General features: G+C 43.8%; 1 protein-coding gene across 6 annotated transcripts in view; it reads left to right on the forward strand.

Annotated features, from left to right (window-relative positions):
- Ets1 (ETS proto-oncogene 1, transcription factor) overlaps window positions 1-19,950 on the forward strand; it is a 124,314-nt gene that overhangs the window by 100,198 nt on the left and 4,166 nt on the right. For 4 of the 6 annotated variants that reach the window (XM_013078832.3, XM_004862604.4, XM_087214301.1 and 1 more), the window contains 2 exons: window positions 2,669-2,929; window positions 18,898-19,016. In XM_013078832.3, the coding sequence (XP_012934286.2) occupies window positions 2,669-2,929; window positions 18,898-19,016 (380 nt within the window). The remainder of the gene's footprint in view (window positions 1-2,668; window positions 2,930-18,897; window positions 19,017-19,950) is intronic. The other 2 variants (XM_087214302.1, XM_021242768.2) reach the window with 1 other exon arrangement.

Raw genomic sequence — 19,950 nt, forward strand, 5'->3', positions numbered from 1 at the left:
CACCTTGTTAACCCCAAACTAATGACGATAAACCAGAAGTGACCCTTACAAAAGGACATGAGGGATTTCTCTCTGGCTCTACTCTCAGTCTTCCTTTCCAAGTTACAGGCCACTGCAATTTAAGAGGAAGTCCATTTTGTGCAGCAGGTCTGCTTTCTGCATGTTAGAGGTGCTGCAAACAAGACTGATTCCAAGGCCAGTTGAATCTGAGATGGTCTAGACTGAAAACATTACTGTTAGAGGATTATTGTTAATAATCATAGTATTCATATACTGCATTGTAGTGTACAAAGTGCGTCTGTGTCCTACTTGCTTGGCTTCTGAGGCCTGTCTTTGTGCGGGTCTATTCAGTGGCTTGCTATGTGCAACTCATTTACTCTTCTGTGTGCTCTGAGGTTTGTTCCATGGAGTTAGAGAGTGTTGGAGGGGCCTCTCTGAGGCATTTCTCAGAAAATCTGGCCAGTGCACATCTTAGAGGATATGTGATTCCCTGTGTGAGCACAGTAGCAAAACTGAGGATCTAATCCAGTTGGAGTCAACCCATTTTTGGAGAAAATGCCCGTAAATGAAGGTTTCCAGCTCCAGGGTTGTGAAATAGAGCTAAAATGAAAGCTGCCTTCAGCTATAAACCACAGTTCTTTACAGAGTTGCATTTGGCTCATGTTTGAAAGGTTGCCAGAGAGTGGCTATGGCCTAGTTTAATGCCGTTGCTTACTGGGACTCCTTGGAAACTCAACTGACTTGGTGGTGGAAACGCTGATCACCTTACCCTTCAAATATAAAAATGGCTCATAGAGATCAGTATCATTTCAGGAGACTTAAGCATTGCTGCTGCCTTAATATTGGTGACTGGGTGGGATGGTCTTCATGAAAATATAAATTCTCTTTTGTAGTCTTTTGATGTGTTTGTCTCCCAAAGAACTGAATTACCATTAAGATCCATAGCTGGTATGAGCAAGCACCTTTTTATAAGATGTCAGAAAATATCCTGTTGTGCTAAAAAGAAGCTAAGGCATTCTGTTTGTGAGTTGTTTTCCTGAGTCATTTAATGTGGCTTTCTGGGAGGGGCCACCCCTTCATTTTGCATAGTAAAAAGAGGTCCAGAGTGATGGAGGTTGTGTAGGCTGGGCTGATTACTCCATGAAGCCCCCCCCCCCTTTGAATGGAAGAGTAAAGGAATGAGATGAAGCAGATAACACCACCTTTTTTTATTGTAAGCAGTGCTTCAGGGAATGGGAGGAGCAGAATGATCTGCAGCATGATCCATTTTCATCTGGGAATTTTTTCTCAAAGTTTTAGGAATAACATACTTCCTTATGTATTTAATTTTGATTTGGGCATCTACTCATGTTTGAATTTTATTTTATTTTTTTAACCAATCCCTACCTTTGTGAAGGGGAGAACACACTGGAAATATATTAATATGTGGATGTACCACCAAATTTATTCTGGGAATGGAAATTTATAGATCAGCCAGGCTTGGACAGTTGGGAATTGATTCACAGGTATTTTTGCATAAACATTTGTTATCTTCTTTTGTCTCTCAGCATGTGCTGGACTGAGATGCCACTCTAGTCTCCTGTAATTTGCCTAGGTTGCCTGATGAGTATCCGGACATAGAATATAGAACATATCCCTGGGAGCCTTTTTAGGTCTTAGATGCATTTATTTTGCTCCAGTTTTTTTTTTTTTATTTGCTAAGCTTCTTTTTAGTGGCATTTTTTGCCAGTGGAAATTTCTCCAAGAGTTATTGTGCAATCATAGCAGCTGTTTATAACCTGGTTTGGGAAATTAATGAACTTGCATGATCTTGTGGTCAGTTAAGAATGCCTTAAGCAACCATCAGAGTAAAGAATTTCTGACACTGCTATGGACCTTAACTCTTTAATCAACTTCTTGACTTTCTTTTACTGCCTATACTTCTCCTAAGAAGCATAAATTTCAAGTACTGAATTAGACTTTGAAAGGATTAAGAATATAATTTTCTGTTTGAAATAGTGATAGTGTTTTTTTAATCTCCAGGAAACAACATCCCATAACTTTTTTCTCTATTTGAGATGGCATAAAGACAGGACATGTATTTCATTTTAAAATAGTATTTGGGAAAAAATGTTTAAAAATAACACTTCAGTTCCAAGGTCAAGGAAGGTCAATCTGCTCTTAGTCTAATGGAATTTTTTTTCTTACGATCAAAATATTTTGCCAAATTGGGCCTTTCAAACGCATTCCCTCACATTGACTTACAAAAAGGATTCAGTCTGATGCTGGTCTGATTTCTTCATTAATTCACTGGGTCTAATGCATCAGCCAGGAATCTTATGATAACATATGTGATTCTCGGCTTTGGGATTTTGGGCTCTGGAATTCTTGAGGTCCCAGACACTGCTGTGTCTCTTAGACAAATAAGAGCAATGTGTGACTCTGAATCTCTGTCTTAGGAGCTATAAAGTAGGCAGCAGCAGAGTACAAGTAGCCTTTCAGGTGGTGCTCAGCCTAGTCCCCTTTCTCTGGAGTAGACCCCTAATCTGTGGGGCTTCTGTTCCCAAGGGCCTCTCCCTTCTGTCCCTCCTGCAGGTCTGATTAGCAGTCTCTCCATAAGAGGGTTTTTACAGTTGTCTTTTCCCAATCCCTCCCCCTTCCCTCTTCCTACTTCCTCCTTTACCTCCAGGTAAACTCGGGGGACAGGACTCTTTTGAGAGCATAGAGAGCTACGATAGTTGTGATCGTCTCACTCAGTCCTGGAGCAGCCAGTCGTCTTTCAACAGCCTGCAGCGTGTTCCCTCCTATGACAGCTTCGACTCCGAGGACTATCCGGCTTCCCTGCCCAACCACAAGCCCAAGGGCACCTTCAAGGACTATGTGCGTGACCGTGCTGACCTCAACAAGGACAAGCCTGTCATTCCTGCTGCTGCCCTGGCTGGCTACACAGGTAGGCACACTCCCTGTCTAGGCAGCCCATCTGCACCCTTCTGTGGGTGGGGTTCGTGGAAGGCACTGTGCCACTTACCCAGAGGCCCAAGTCCACCCTCTTTCTTTTATAGGGGAAATGGGGAGACATCTCTAAGAGGTCTTCAGCCTCTCAGGCCAATCTGCTTGTGAATAGATGTTGATTTTTGGAAGTGGATAGTATCATTCCATCCAAGAGGTCATTTCCAAGAGTGGTAGGAAACTTATATTTTGAGGCTTTTTCCATATCTGGGGGAAGGCAGCTGTAATGATTTGATGTTCCTGGAAACTCTGTGTAGTGGCGTGGCATCAAGGGACTTTTCCTGGCCTGCTCTTGGGAGGTCTTTCCAATCATAAAACCAGCGGCTGCTTCTCTCAAAGGCATAATTGAACGAATGGACTACATGGTAGACTGCTTTGTCATGCAATTCACATTAGGTTAGCAGTTCAAATGTGAGAAACATGTCCTGTGTGGCCCTAAACTCTGTCCAGATCCACCCTGGCCTTCTATAGGAAATAATTTTTCTCACTTGGTTTTATGATTGATTTTCTTCCAGGAGTAGAATCTCTAATTAAAACAGTAGTGTGTGAAGAAAGACTGTAGAGAACAGAATATGTACATTGAGAGCTTGGGCTTTGGTTGAGAATCTGGCCGTAGAGTAAAACATCGTACTGTCGTAAGTGGGTTGTAGCACAAACCTGGGGAACAGCTGAAGGCTGTGTCTGAGAAATGTCCAAGGAGCCTTAACTGGTGTTAATCATCTGATCCTTTCTGTGATTGCAGTGTTTTCTAAAACTTAGAAAGTATGTTGTGAGTGGAGCTTATTTTAGGCTTTGACTATTTGCACGTGGTCTGAGCCTCTATTCTTTTACAGTGTCTCCACCCTGGCAGATTACCTTATAGGCACTCTCTGTGTGATTGAAGACAAACAGCAAAATCTGTTTTTCTTTGGACCTATCTGTCTGACCTAAAGGGTGTGCTAGATACTTATTGTGTTCAGAGAAGGCTTAGGATTTTTCTGAGGAAAACCAATTGACCTTTGAGAAGAAAGATTTCTCAGATACTGAGAAAAACTACTCCTCCTTCAGAGATTGAGAGTGTGTCTTTATGTTGTGTTCCCCAAAGACCCTAGTGAGTTCATTGCATGAACGGTGCTTAGGAAATATTTCTATGTTTTGAGGTAGCACCAAAGGCTATTATACTTAGAGTCATGGGTCAGGAAAGGAACTTGACAGTCTCCTATTTTATTATTTAAAAAATATCTCTATGGTCTTTGCTTGAACATGGCTAGTAGGTGGGAACTTGCTACACTTTAAGGGAGTCTTCCCATCTTTGGGTGACAGATTGTTAGAGAGTTTACCCACTTTCTTTAAAGACATCTGAGATGAGGAAAAGCATATAGATGTCTCTCATCATGGACAAGAGTGCCAGCTCCTGTAGTTGGCACTAGGTTCCAGTTGGATGCATTGATGAAAGAGGGACAGGCAAAGTATTGTGTAGTTGGGAAGAGGAAGAAAAGGTCTAGGCAGCTTTGCAGTGATTGACATCACTCTTGATTGGATATCGTTTAATAGGTTCTTTCCCACCGACCTACCCACCCTTCTTTTTCCTTTCTTTCTTTTTTCCTTCCTTCCTTTCCTTCTTTCCTTCTTTCCTTCCTTCTTTCCTTTTCCTATCTTTCTCCCTCCCTCCCCTTCCTTCTTTCCCTTCCAAAGTTCTGTGTTTTCCTACCACCTGGGATCAGGGACTAGAACAGTCAGTGAATAGAGGAAAAGAGAGGAGCATTACAATTTCAGTCTCAAAGATTGAATAATCAGTTGAATTACAAACATTTTTCAATATCTCACCATTCAGTTGTTCTTTATAACTGGGGATTTAACCTTTCAGACTGTCAAATGGTTGTGAGAACAATGGCCCAGAAAACAGAAGTCCTCTTGGTGCTCCTTCCCACTGTAACACACTGTGTGATTTTAGGCAAATTTACCTTGTACCCTGTTCTACTTTTAGTGAAGTAGAAGTGTTCATCCTTGTCTTCACGGTAGAAGACGTGTGAAGATGTAATAGAACCAAATCAATAAACTAGACAAGGGAGTGCTAGACACTGGACTAGACATAGACGGAAAGCCCCCCCTAACTATAACAAATCAATTATTTCAGCAGATGGGCACTGATTGAATGAAGATAAGATAGTAACTCTTAAGAGCTCACTGGATGGAATTCAAGGTACTTTAAGTGGCCATAGACTTGAACTGGATTCTCTTATTGTTGTGGCCTGAATGCAGGTTGAAACTGGTGAGATGTAGGGGAGCAGCCCTAATTTTGGTGACTTTTCCTGTGGTTGGTGTATAATGAGCATACCCTGTCTGTTCTGTTCTGATACTGTGCTGGTTCCCTGATCTTGCGCTTTCATTGTTGCTCCTCCTTATTTCACACCCATCCATCGTAGGGAACAGAGGAGATGGAATGTACCCAACTGGCCTTGCCCTTCAATAGAGGCAATGACAAGAGTGCCCATGAGTGGGTTTCTGGCATGGGTGTCTGGGAAAAGTCCTTTGGAACGTGGAAATCATTCACAACTACTGGCAACACTTTTTTTCTTGCTCCTGAGTCACACCTATTTTCTGTCTCAGGTTCTGCCCTTGTTCTGTTCCAGAGTGTGTATGGCGACACAGTGTGAGGAATTGCACCCTTACATCATGGCAATTTCGCCTGAACTAAAGGGTGGATGTTTAGATTCTCTGAGCTGGGAAAAGAATTCATCTTTCTACTGTTACCTTAGAAATCAAGATTTTTGTCTATTTCATCTTCAAAAGAATGTATTTTATTTCTTCATGTGTTGTCTTAGTTTTTGCACTGTAAGTGTGGAAATCAGTTAGAAACTGAATTTTCACATTCTCTAGCACAGTTATATTCTTCCTCCAAAGATAAGAAAATTGCATCAACCTTCACTGGGCTCCTATAGCAACTTGTTAAATTAGGTCGAGATGTGGGGGCAGATAACAAGGCTTGAAAGCCAGCCTGTTAGCTGAGTTAAGAATACATCAAATGCAATGCTGGCTTCCGCCAAAATGTACCTCCTTACCTTACTGTGAACTGCTTACGGTTATCAGGCTGATACAATCAGAACTAGCTCCATTTTCTCTTGTTCGAAGATACGTTCTGAACTCCTTCTAATTACAACACAACCTGAGAAAAGTAGCCCAATGTTTTCTATATATTTTATGGATCTCAGCAAAATGCTCTCCTGGTCCTCAAAAATATAGTATCTCTGATTCTTTTTTGTCTTGGTTTTCAATTTCAGTAGGTATAGAAAAATATACTGCATTATCCAATAGTTTTCTCCTTTCCATCCCACCAACCCCATTTTATAAGTAGTGCAGCTGAGGTGCTCAACACACACACACACACACACACACACACACACACACAGAAACACATACATGCCAATGGATTTATTCAAAGCCACATAATTGGAGTCTGCAAGAAAGTAGCTCCTGAATTGAATCTTAGTTGACTACAAAGACTCTTCTCCAGACGGGAGTGAGGACACTCTTTGCATACCTCCATTGTCTCCACTGGGGGATTAGGGCCATATCACCCTCTTGTCACTAATTGAACTGTGTGTGTAGGGGTTAGGGTGTGGAGAGGGGATAGAGATAGCCTTTGACTTCAGTCCAGAGGTGGCCTGTGAATCACTTTTCTCAAACTTCATTCTAGATCGCCACATGCAGCAGCAGGGATGATCCCTTCCCACAACCACTGCAGTTGTTACTGAGTGGATCTGGGGTAACGCTGTCATTAGTGGCCATGTGACTCCCCACCCCTTGAGTCACAATTATGAATAAAGTGAGTGTCCTTTTTACCTGGAACCCACAAAAGGTTGAACTCAAAGCGATTCATTACCTGTCATGAAATTATATTTTATAGTGTTGTATAGATTTGTAAATAGCCTCTCACTTTTCCCAAGGTTAAATTTGAGCCTATCTAGAATTTAACTTCCAAGTCGTGCTTTTTTTTCTAGGGAGGTAATATATTAGACACCACATAAAAAGGTCCCCATCTCGTAGAAAAAGCAACCCTATACATTCCTTTGTAGGTTCTTTCAAGTTGCTTCTGTTGTGAAGTAAATCCTTTTCTTGCCATTTTGTGGATGGTACTGGAGCCAGTCTAGAGTAACACAAGAAGAAGGTCCTCAGGCCACACCCAGAACCTTGGAGTTTAGGGTTCAGTAATCCAGAACTACTGCTAAAACATGTTTTTGAAATAAACAACTTGACTGAAAAAGGAAGTTTTCAAAGCCCTTCAAATCAGAATGCAACCTGAGATTTGGTAGCATTACCTGCAATCACAGTTTCTGAGGGAAAGCTGGGTTGCAAAATAATCCCCATGTGCTTGGGTACAAATGACAACTGAGAAGACTTTTAGTATGAGGCTAGCTAGTGATTAGGAAGGGGGATGGGTCACAGAAACAAGTTACGAGTGCAGTGTGGATTTATGCATTTGTTAAATGATCTAAACTCAGGTGGGTATGTTATTAGGAACAGTGGAGAACTTTTCAAATGGGGGGAAGGTATCCCTTGAGCCAGGCTCTGGAATATGAAGTCCCTCCATGTGGCTGATGTTGGTATACGACAGTGTTTTGAGTAAAACTGAGAAGGACCAACTTGTTGATAGGTTTGTACAGTAGCCACATTCAGAGGCCCAGGGAAAGCAGTTGACTTTCCTGAGGTCAGGAAAAGCTGAAGCTGGCTTGCAGGCTTGTGTAGCCATTGTAGTCTCAGTGTGGAGAACTTGGATGGATAAGAAGAGATCTCAGAAGTGAGAAAGGCCCCTGTTAAGAGGCCCTTGTGCTGAGCAGGTGGCAGGGAGACAGCTTAAATGGAGTCCTCCTGCATCGCAGCTCAGAAACTGGGAGGGATTCGAGTCACTGTGGTTGGGGGTGGATGCTTAAGGGACCTGTGGGATAGATGTGGGGATCTCAGCCAAATAATGGGTTAACATGCTGCTTAGTGGTGAGGCAGATGGGCAAATACTTGGGAGTACTGGAGAGGAACATTCCCAGAAATATTTGAACTAGAAGGGAGAGAAAGCCCTTTTCTATTGCCTAAAGAGCAGCTTTACTGCTTCTGCCTCTTCACTGATTAACTTTAAGACAGTTTTTCTTAATCCTCTGCTATGAGTAGAAAGGATCAAATGGCTGTAAGATTTGACCTCATTGTTAACTTTTTTTTCCCCTGAATGTCTTAAAAAATGTGACAGCTGGAGGCTCCATATTTCTGCAGGTGGCTTCTGAAGCCTGCAATTGGCTGAGCCCCTCCAAGTCTTGCTTTGGCTATGGTGACACCTTGAAGGGGCCTGTGGAGCAGGAGGGGCCGGTCCGCACTTTCCAGTGTTTCCACCGTGGTGCTGTTTCCACCTCTGAGGCCTCTTGGGTGCCTGGCTGATCTCAGAGCAGCAGAAGCTCCCAGATTGGCCCATCCATCTGGGGAACAGCTCCCTGCACCCCTGGCCTGTTTCAAAGGAGCCTCTGAGCCTCACATTTTTAGAGTTGCTGTTTCTTTAATAAAATCTCATGATGAGTGATGGAACTGGGTTGTGACTAGTAGGGAATTCTACTCTGTCTACAGTTTGAAGCACCACCTTTTTGCCCGTGAAGCAAAGTGTTTCCATGGAGCAAAATACATAGAGATGCTGAGACATCTGCCCAAGTCCTTGGGAACTCCTGGTCACCTCTGTTGAGAAAGGCTTTGCCAGATGCCCCGGGTGGTCCTGCTCTGCCGCTGGGCATCTGTCTTCCTGGGATGGCTTTCTCTGCTGTGGAGAGTGAGCAGGCACCCTCTGGGGAAGAGGCTCAAATCTAGAATAGTGCATCCCTCCCCATTTTCCCTAAAGTGACTTCCATGTGATGCCTGGAGGTTGGATGTAGCATCAGCACCCCACCTGTCACAGGGGAATGCCTTCAGGTTGAGGTCTGGTCAGTCATAGGCCAGGTGGACAGCCTGTGCTGCTTTACCAGAGCCTGTGTGTAGGGGCCATTTCGTGCAGGGATTAAGATCAGGGACTAGGTCCTTGCTACTGATTAGCTGTGTGACCGTGCACATCTTTGTGCCTCACTTTGCTCATCTGCAAAATGATAGCAATCATGGTTCCTATCTTGTAGACTTGTCAGAATTAGTGTATTGGTTTATGGAAAGCACCTAGAATAGGGCTCACCTCAAAGGAAGTACTAAGTGTTAGCTGTTAACTCCTATTTTATTCTCCAAACCTTTTGTTTTTCCAGGATAATTCTAAGGAGAAAGTTAGAGGTCAATGTATTTTACTTATAAAATACCATAATTGCTGACAGAATAATAGAACAGAACAGATTTTTAATATCAGACGGATCCCTTCATTATGTAACTCAATCTAAATTTATTAAATTTCTACTGTCCGCTAGACTCTGTCATACAGTGCATTAACATTTTTTAACCTTTCACCAAAAACCATATAAAGCAGATTCTGTTATCTTCCTTGTACAAATGAGGGAATCAAGTTTGGTTTTGGGGGTAATTTGTGTAGCCTGAAGTCACGTAACACAGAACAAAGAAGATGTTTTTCAAAGTTTTTCATGGTGTCCGACAAGTAGAAGGCAAATATCAAAAATTTGAGCCATGCTGCAGGTCTGGGAGGAAATTTGGGTAAGAGAAGCCTCCACCTACAGCCCAGTTCAAAGGAAGTTTGAGCAAGCTTCGGGAGAATGCTTGGGTCAGAGCCACCTAGGGGAGGAGCTCTGTGTCTCATGGGCTAGGCCTGCGTGCCCCGCTATGCTCAGGCCCCCACTGTAGCAATGCCTAGGAAACCTGGAATTGTGGTGGATGCAGTAGAGCCAGCCCAGTAGGCTCCCTATAGCAGGAGCTCTTATCAGTGCAGAGTGTGGCAGCCACAGCAGACTATACGAGCAAAGGTGGCTTGTCATGGTCGAGTGCAGCTTCCCTGTCTGGCTCTTCCTAAGGCAGACATGGGACCACATGTCTCAGTGTTCTGGTGACCCACGGTGCAACACAGAAGGCTCACCGCATGCTGTTGACTACCACTAACCCGATGGCTTTGGGTTCTGTGTGACTCACCTCTCTCTGAGAGATAACGAGAGTGAAAGTTCTCCTAGGGTGATTGAATGTGAAAGTTTAAACTCTGCACAGAGACTGGGACTGGCTGAGCTGGAAAGATGGTCAAAGAGCATGGCTCTGGGGAGGTGTTTGACTTTCAGAGCTGAGGTGGTGCAGTTTCTTGAAGATCTCTTCAGGCTCTTTCTCTGGCTTTTATTCCCTACAGGCATAGGCAGAGCACTCTGCTTCTTGTGTTGTACTGATCTGAAAGCTTTGGTTGTATAGCTCCATGACATTAATATTCTTTTTTGTCTTTCAACACAATCTGGCCACAATGCCTTATACTTGAGGGATTTTCAGAACTATAATGAGCACTTAGGATCGAATTCACCTCCCCAAGAATTCTAATATGCCTGACTGGTGATTTCTCTCCCATTTGATATGCAGAGGAAACTCCCCACTAGATTAAAATCCCTTACAAAAGCAAACTTGAGAATCTTACTGAGAAGGTTACAGTTTTCAGACTTATGAAGTCCAGCTCTCTAATCCCAACAGTGAACTCATCTTTCTTCTTGCTGCCTAGATATTAAGAATATATTTTCTTTTTAGATATTTACATTAACTAGAAAAATATCTCTTTGATTTATTAAAAGGTTCTCACCTCCCACCCCTGAATACAAGGTCAAACCATCTCTGGTGATTCCTTAAAAGAATCAGTTACCTAGAAGACATCAGGAGGAAAAAGCTGTAGAGAAACCCACTTCCTGACTTGAGCATCACGGGCTAGCTGTCCAAGTTTACATCTGAGAGTTAAGCTGAAATGGTTAGATAGCATTTGTGGTGGGTTTGGAGGAAAGAGCTGGTTTTATTTGAATAGAGGCTGCCCCTTTAAGAGAGAGAAACAGTCCCTTTTCTCCCGTTGAACACTTGCAGGTGTGCGGAGCAGGAGCACAAACAAAGGCCTTTCCTCCCTATGCTAAAAATGTGTAACTGTCTTGTCCTCAAACTCAAGCCCTACTGGCCAAAGGAGCCTTACTGAAGCCTGTTTCAGGGGGAGCAATAGCCGGCCGCTGGGCTTGTCGTGGTCATGGGTGGCTGGACAAGGTGTCCCACTCCTGCTCACTTAGGACTGGTGGATCTGTCTCTTTAAGGCCCATACCCATGGGCAGTGCTGGTGAGCTCACTGTGGGTCAGCCCATGTGGCAGTGCAGTGGTGCAGCTGGGTGAGGAGCATGGATTGTGAGGGAGAGAAGTTCACCGGGGCAGAGGGGGCGCCAGGATTTCCCCAAACCAGAAATGCCTCAATACTTTCACTTGCAAAGCAGTTCACATCTGCTAGCTCTTTGGGTGTTTACCTATTTTTAATTAAAGCAAGGATTTCAGAGTCATCCCTAACTTTAAAAAAATCTTCAGTGGTTTAAAATATGTAAAAAAATTTATATTTATAAACTTCAACTTTGTTTTAACTTCCAACTTTCTGCTTTCTCAAAGTTGTCATAGAAAAGGCCAGTTTACTTCTTGGAAGCCTAATTAAATTTTATCTAGTGCTTTTACAATTTAAAAAATTATCCTTTTTTATTCATTTCTCCTTTGGAAATTCTATTTTTAAAAATGCTTTTCTGTTATTTCAATTCTTCTGTTTAATTCAGTTGTTGTATTTTCTTTTGTTCCCAAACTGTTTTGTACTGTGGTTGCTTCTTTAGGTGTTATCTCTCTCTCTCTCTGTCTCTCTCTCTCTCTGTATGTTTATATGCTAAGGACTAAATTTATATTTCTATAAAATAAGAAGGACCAAAAATTACTATTTCTATTTTAGAAATGGGAAAATAAATCCCAGAGAGGTTAAAGGAGTTGTAAAGATTGCACAGTGAATCAGGGAATAATTGAAATCAAACCCCTGTGCCGTCACACCCCATGTGGGACTTCCCCAGGGATATGTATATATCTCCATATTTATTTTTATTTTATAGGATGCTCTCACCTCTTAGCCCTTCACTGACTGACATGTAACTTTCAAATTTATTTTTTAAAATGCTTCCTCCTTGTTTTTTGGTCTGACATGTCAGAGATGAACTTGACAGTCAAAAGCTGGTTTTAAACAGGTGTGGTAGTGCATGTCTATAATCCCAGCACACTCAGGAGTCTTGTCATGAGTTCGAGGCCAACCTGGGATGCATAATGAGCTTAAGGCCAGCCTGAACTGTTTATAATAAGAACTGAGAGCCTGTTTCACAAAACCAAACCAAAACAAAACAAACCTCAAAAAAGCTGGTTTTAATTGATTTCAGGGCTATTTTGTAACTTGTTTCCATTATGGGATACTGGCTATCTGAACAATAAATAAATGCAAATTCACTTAGTTACTGTTCATTATTGTATTCATCAAATGTATTTTGTTAGGATATTCTTTGTTCTTATGAATTATTAGATCTTATACTTCTAATCACCACCCTTGAGTTTACAGCCATTGATACAGGAACATATTCCTAGAATAGAGTGGATGTGCAGTGATAGGTTAAACGGAAGCATTCTTGGCTAGTTGTAGAATGTGCCATATGTGGGCAATGTCCCAGATGAGATGAGGGTGGATGGGGTGGGAGTAGCAAAGGAAAAGTATAACTCCACAGAAATGGGAGAAGCCACCTGCAGGCCGAAAACCAAGTCAAAATGCTCAGCAGTCTCTACTACTTTTTTTTTTGTACCTGGGATCAAACTCGGGTCCTTGCTCTTGCGCAGCAGGCGATGAAACCACTGAGCTAAATCCCCGGCCCATCTCTACTACTTTTTAAAAGCTCTTCCTAGTACCTTAATTGCCAGCAGTATCAATTTCAGGCAGAAAATTTGATACAGCTTTAGGTTGAGGTGGTCTAGAGAGCAAGAACTGTTGGGACATTTCTGTTGAATTTGTCATTAAACATTTCCTAAGGACTTCAAGGAAGTTGGTTTTGGAATCTTTCATGTGATTATTTAGAAGGGGGTTGAAGATAGGGGTGATGCTTAAGCTCTAGCATCACCTCCCCACCCTCATATGTAGTGCTCCGATCACAGTGTGGAAGGAAGGCAGATACACTTGGAACAGATGGGTCATTTCTGCATTTGAGTGTGCTGTTTTTGCCGTCATCGTTTGGCTGTGGGTAGAGACACCTGGCTGGAAGGGCTGGGCCAGTCCGGCCTGTTCTCTGTTTGAGAGCCACCTGCCAGATGTGTGCTATCAGGGCAGAGTTAGTCCTGTTGCAAGGGTGACCAACCATGAGAGTTTCATAGGTTAAAATAAATGTGGTATCTTGCCCACACTGAGATATTTCATTTGAATTTTAGAGTAGAGCTAAAGGATTTTAGCTTCTTAAAGTAGCAAATAAACCCCCAAAGGACAGTAGGTGTGGTCATTTTTATTTTGGGGTTCATGCTGATGCAATGTACCCTGGGAGTCACCCATGTTGTTTGGCCCCAAATATAACTTCTAAAGAGAAGGAATTCAGGTGGATTTTTAGATCCTTATGCATTTTTCCCCAGAGGATTCTTTTAGTGAAATCATTGGTAAATGTTTATGGGTACCTGGCACTGAGAATGCAAGAATCAGTAAGACCTGAGGAGGTGAAACTGGAGTTGTCCAACAACAAGCAGGAGTCTTGTTGCTTGGTGCTCCTTAGCAAGCTGCTTGCTGATGAGGCAGTGTCCTAGGCTCTTGGCGCAGTGGCAAGAAGGCGGAGTGCTGCCCTTGGTACTCACTTGCTGGGGGTGAGAGAGATGAGCAAGGAGGGACCATCAGGGTTGTTCTTGGTATTAGAAAACTACCATGGAAATACGAGGATTCTGCCCAGGAGAGTAGCTGCCCAGTGCTGACCTCTGTCTGTAAGGAAGCCAGCTGTCCTGTGTCAGCCTGTTGCCAGGGGACAGATGGCAGAGTGTGCACTTGTGGTCGAAATGGAAATGAGGAAGGAGTAGGAGGAAAAACTGAAGTCCAACCCAAATCCTGTTCACCAGCCTCCAAGACTGGAAAGCAAAAAAAAAGATACAAACTGGCAAAAGGAAGGATTATTATCAAGAACATTTTAAGAAAGCTCAGGTAGTGGCACACACCTGTAATCCCAGCAACTCAGGAGGGTGAGGCAGAATGATCATTAACTCAAAACCAGCCTGGACAACTTAAGAGAGACCCTGACTCAAAATAAAAGGGCTGAGAATGTAGCTCACTGCTAGAGCTTCTAGCGTGTGTTAGAGTTCAATCTTCAATATGGGAAGAAAAGAAAAAAGAACTTACTACAATTTTGTCCTAGCCCAGTATGAATATTATATTAAGTTGCTCAGTTCTTAGTCTCAGGGTAAGGGACCAAAACAGTGGAGGATTTTTAATAGCCAGCCCTTACTGAGATAAATAGGCTGTGCAGTTTCCAAAGGGGAAGAGACTTAAAATATGAGCACAATGAGCAAGAATTTATCTGAAGCTGTACCTTCGCCCCCCCCCCCCCCAAAAAGAAAGAGATTTTTGTCTTTGGTTTGTAGTGTCTAGAGGGTCCCCTCTGGAGGGAAACATTTGCAGGGTGACCTGCTCTGCTGCCTGAATGCTCCATGTACCCACCTGATATTTCTTCTTCCAAGGCAGTATCATATTCTTTAAACCAAGACCATGAGTACTGTAGTTAGAATTTCCCTCCTATCTCTTGGACAAAGCATCCAGAGGAAATTCCCCAGCTGCAGCCAGGGAGGCAGGCAGGCAAATGGGTAGTTGGGACAGTGCAAGGGGTGTGGAGGCTCAGCAGGATGGGAGATGGGGCCTGTGTGTGGGGTGCCCTCCCTCCCCCCTGATTGCCTTGGAAAGAGACCTCCTCCTAACAGGGACCCCTCTGTTGTTGTGGCTCAGAGCACCACTTGAGAAGCATAGTTTCCCAGTGATGCCACTGGATTCCTGATGTGTGACACTGCAGGGCAGCGTGGTGAAGGGTGCTGTTGACTGCCTGGGGCCCCAGACAGGGACACCATTGTGAGTCACACTCATGTGAGCTCCCCTTTCCCATGGCTGGTGCTATTCTTAGTATTGGTCTCGCTCCCAGGGGCATGAAGGTCACTGGGACCACAGTCCATCTAGGTAGGTGGATAGGCTGGGTCAGGGGCAGGGAGTGTGCAAGGAGAATGGAGGAAGAGGCTTCTATTGCAGAGTGCAGTGGAGCAAGGGCAAGGGATGGGGCCCTGCAGCCATATGGTTTGAGCAGATCTGCTCCTGGCAGAACAGAAGTGCTCTTAGGGTGGGTTGTAGGTGGCAGTGTGAGACCCATTCATTGTTTCTACCAGTCTGGGCCATAGTTGTCGATGAGGCTGGTAGATGAGTGGAATCAGGGTGCACTGTGACCCCAGAGCTGACTTCAAGAGGCCCTGATTCACCCTCTCAGACCCAAATCGAGGGTGATGTGGGCTGCAGAAGCAGCTCCTGTGTAAGACACTCCAGGGAACCAGTGCCCCCTGAAGCCAGAACTCTTTCAGGGCTCAACATTTATAGCCCAGAGAACAACTCCATCCCTTTCCCATTTCTGTTGCTCCCCACAACTGAAGGGCAGTTTTAGGAATCAGTGAAAAGGCACCAGAGGGGATGATTCGGGAGGATCATGGGGTCCTGTCATCTGAGGTACAAGTGGGCTCCCTCATGGGTGAGGACACTGCCATGTGCCTGTCAGCCAACTGCACTCATAGGAGTCCTCTGTAGCATCCAGGAAGGAGACTTGAGCTGACAGCGCCACTGTGTTGGCCTTTCTGGCTGTGAAGCTAACCAGAGTTGTTTCTTCCCATTCAACTTCATCTGCTTTCCCAACGCACCTGCTTTACCTATTTGTCCCTCCTTACCTTTCTTATTAATAGCAAAAAGAGTTTGAGAGCACAGAGCCTAGGACTGGGGTTTTCAGTGCCCAAATTTAATGTTTTAATGTTCCTCTGAACATAGGAAAGCTCACAGTAAGGAATAAAACCTCAGCAAGTGAGGACTCACCCTGTCCCTGGGCTGTTCATAGACATTGGTTGTTTGAATCACACAAGGGCTAAGGACTGCTTGACATTTCAATTCAGGAAATGGTGCTGGGGGAGAAAGGGCAATAATAATTCCCTCTGAGGTTCTCTGGTCTGAGCTGGTGCCTGTGTCATGAATGAAGTCCCCTTCTCTGAGCCATGGCTGTAAGTCTGAAGGCAGAGGCTGTGCTGTCCCTTGGGCTTCCTCCCCAGAACTTGCATGTGCCTGCCACATCTACCAGTGCCTAGGACTTCCTTGGTTTCTCCATCTTTCCATCCCTTTCTTTAGCCTGGTATATTAGGCCCCAGAGACTTTAAGACAGTGAGAGAGGTTCTGGGATAATTAATGGGAGGGGGAAGTAATGATACAGCATAACCTAGCCATCACAAGAGGACGTCACCACTAGGGCTGGAAATACTACCTGTGAGGGTGGCTGCTGAAGCCAAGAGGAGCTATCTAGTGCCTTGAGGCTAATGTGAGAAGTAGCCAAGTCCTTTTAGCCCTTTAGTCATTGGAACTAGGCAAGCAGTTTAGATGCCAGGCTTTTAGTCTGATCTCATCTTAGGGCAAAGATAGTGTTGAAATAAAAAGTTTGGAGGCCAGACTGGCTGGGTCCCAGTCCCAGCTGTCCTACTTCTGATCTTGCACAAGTTAGACAACCATGTAGTGTATCAGCTTCCTCTGTTGTAAAGTGGTGCAAACAAATAGAATACCAATAGTATAAACCCCTAGACTTAACGTGAGGGCCATGAGGTGGCCTTAAGCGTCACTCAGTCTGGTGTGTGGCAGGTGCGCAATAAGGCATGACTCCTGTCAGTGTCCTTCTCTGTCAGAGGTCCTAAAGCAGCCTTCTCCCCAGACACATCCAAGGTTTGTAGTGTTGACTTTGCAGAACTTCAGGGTGGCTGTTTCTTTCTGTGTCTGTTTATCTTTAGGGATCCTATTGTTTGCAGTCTCTGTGAACTTCATCAGGAAGCCTGTAATGTCGCAGGGACTCTTGCAAGTGCATTTCTTAAGAGCAATTTGCTTTCTTTCCTTCTGGGCCCATTAGAATGGCCTCTCTATGGATTCTTCATATAATGCCATGTTTAGTGTTGTGAGTCCAGGTAAGGAGCAGTAGCCGCCAACTTAATTCTCAAGAAACCTGGGTTGTAAACTAAATGGCTTTTTAACAATGGGGAGACAGACAGGAAGTGAAGATTTACCAGTGCAGCCCTCTGGACTGGTTGCTCAAATGTCGCTTTAGTTTGGAGGTATTTGCCAAATCCTTTTATTCTTAAGTACGTGTAAGGTGTTTCTTGCAAGATGGCTTTAAAGAGCTAATGGTGCATTCTCAGAAAGATGAGGCAGGGATATCTCTTATTCCATATTTGGCACAGGTGTGCTGAGAGAGTGCACTAGAAACCACCATTAGAAAGTCATTGCTGGAGGAAAGCATCCGTGGCCTCTTGACTGACCGAACAGGTCAGTAACTGTTTTCTCTTCATAGGATCAGTGGAAGCTGCTTTGGTGCTTAGAGTCTGACCTTGGATCAAAGTTGCATTACTTTCTTGAGCTCCTTTTGCTGCATCTGTAGGGTGGAAACTGTAGGACTACCTATGCCCAGCTTATAGTACATGAGTGGAGAAAGGATTTTAGGACCAAGTACAATGATGTAGGCAAGTACACCTTAAAGAACTGTAAGATATTATAAGAGATTAGCCATATAGAGCATAAGGAAGCTTTTCTTTTAGATGGAGAGGGTCTTAAAGCTTGTTTCCTGTAGAATCTCAGTTGACTTTGGATCAAACGTACTTGAAATTGCTGAGGCTAAGGATTAAAGCCTTAGAACATCAGGTCTTATGAGTGAAGCATCCCAGGCTTCATCTGCTGGTTGGGTCATTCACAGTCCTGTCCTCGGATGGTATGTGAGATGGTGTCATAGGATACAGTGTAGCCAGGTAAGGAGCCCCACACACACTGTCAAACACATGTCAGCGTCTCCAGCTAAACCCACAAATTACATAGGAGCTGCTGGTGGCTCCATCATAGAAAGAATAGAAAGGTCTATAAGAGGAGATGATGTAGTGTAAACCCTTTAGCATAGGATAACATGACTGGTGGAGTACACCCGGCCTCATTTAGAGCTGAGATCTTGAGACTGTTGATGCTGAGGCAAGAGAATAGTGTGTGCGTGTACACATTGAACCTATGAGGACAGTCTGGGGCAGTTGTCACCCAGCCTCCAGGCTTCCTTGGGTGGCAAGTTGATTCTGTGTAGTCAGGAAGCCTTCCTTGCTTAGTTTGGGTGCTTGCCTATACATGGCCTGGCACTTGCAGCTATGGTGGTGAGGAATACTGTGACTGCAGAGCATCTGTTTCCCTTCCCATTCACAAATAAGAGGCCAGAGGTGCTCTACTAGAGAGGAGTGCTCATGAGCTCTGATTTCTGCTTGGAATCAGCAAAGCATTCCTTAATTCATGCTTTTCTTCTTAAGGCAAACACAATGGCTTAGTTTTTGAAGTCATATAAGTTTATGCTTCCTTAGAATATTTCAGAAGATTAGACCCTGTATTTTCTTTCTAGAGTTTGCTTAGCAATGAAAATGGACTGACTCTTCAGTCAATAAAAATAGAGGAATAGATATAATTATCTTACATGGTTCTTGTGCATGTGTGGTAGAAAGTCCCTCTTTTTAGTCTATCTGAGCTCAAAGTACCTTTTCCAGTATCTGTGTTACAGGTTGCCCTCATTTTCTCCTGACTATACAGACTAAGACTGGGGGGGGGGGGGCGGCGGCGGCGGCAGGGGAAAGACGCTATATAGTGAGATTAGTTGCTGAGAGCTCTGAATATGTGGTATAATGATTCACAATGCCTTGTGTTTCCAGGCAGTGGACCAATCCAGCTGTGGCAGTTTCTTCTGGAATTACTCACTGATAAATCCTGTCAGTCTTTTATCAGCTGGACAGGAGATGGCTGGGAATTCAAACTTTCTGACCCAGATGAGGTAAGAAAGCAGCAACCTAAGAGTTGAGGGAGGGTGAGAGAAAACTTATCCTGGACCAGGGCTGGTGACATTTGGTAGGAGTACAGTCCCAGCTCTACCATTTGCTGCTTGTGTGACCTTGAACAAGTTGTACAGCCTGCCAAAGCCTTAGTTTCATCTTTTGGAAAACAAAATACACACACTTCCTGTTTGTTTTCTAGGGTTAACTGATAAGCACATGAAGTGCCTGGCAAATAGTAGGCCCTTCATCAGTGAAGTTGCTTTCTCAGACTTAGCACTTTTCTAAGGCTGTGTCTTTGTGACTGTGCAAGGGACCAGTTCAAGAGGCCTTGGAAGTTTCATGCAATTTGTTCATCCATTCATTCTTTCCTTACACAAATGCTTATTGAGTGGTTGATCAGTGCCATGCCTGATTCTGATGATAAAAAACAATGAACAAGGCAGACAAGATCTCTGTTCTGGCAGACATGAGAAAATATTTGTGCCCTGTATAGAGAGAATGCTTCCTGTTGATGTGACGAACAGGTACAATTGTAGCTCAGCTCTTCCTCTCCACACCCTCCCTGTACATTTCAGGCTTTCAAAGCAAGAAAATTCTACTAATGATATGAGGAAAGAAGAGAGTTTATAGTGGGGCTCTTCCTTTTTTTCTAGGAACCACATTCTTTAACCTCATTCCGTAGGAGTTTAAGGTCACTGTATTTTCATCAGTTTAAATAACTAACTTGACTGCCATCCCTGCCCAACCTTCAAAAGCCAGAATTCACAAATTCTGTCATTTGCAACAACATGTGTATAACTGCAGAACATTTCATTAAGTGAAATAAATCAGGCACAGAAAGAAAGATACTGCATGTTATCACTTAAATGTGGAAACTAAAAAGTAGGTCCCATAGAAGTAGGTGACAGAGCAGAGGTTCCAAGAGCCTGGGAA

Source organism: Heterocephalus glaber, unplaced genomic scaffold (assembly GCF_053883595.1).
Source record: "Heterocephalus glaber isolate CG9 unplaced genomic scaffold, H.glaber_assembly_v1.0 deba00001446, whole genome shotgun sequence".
Classification (NCBI taxonomy): domain Eukaryota; kingdom Metazoa; phylum Chordata; class Mammalia; order Rodentia; family Bathyergidae; genus Heterocephalus; species Heterocephalus glaber.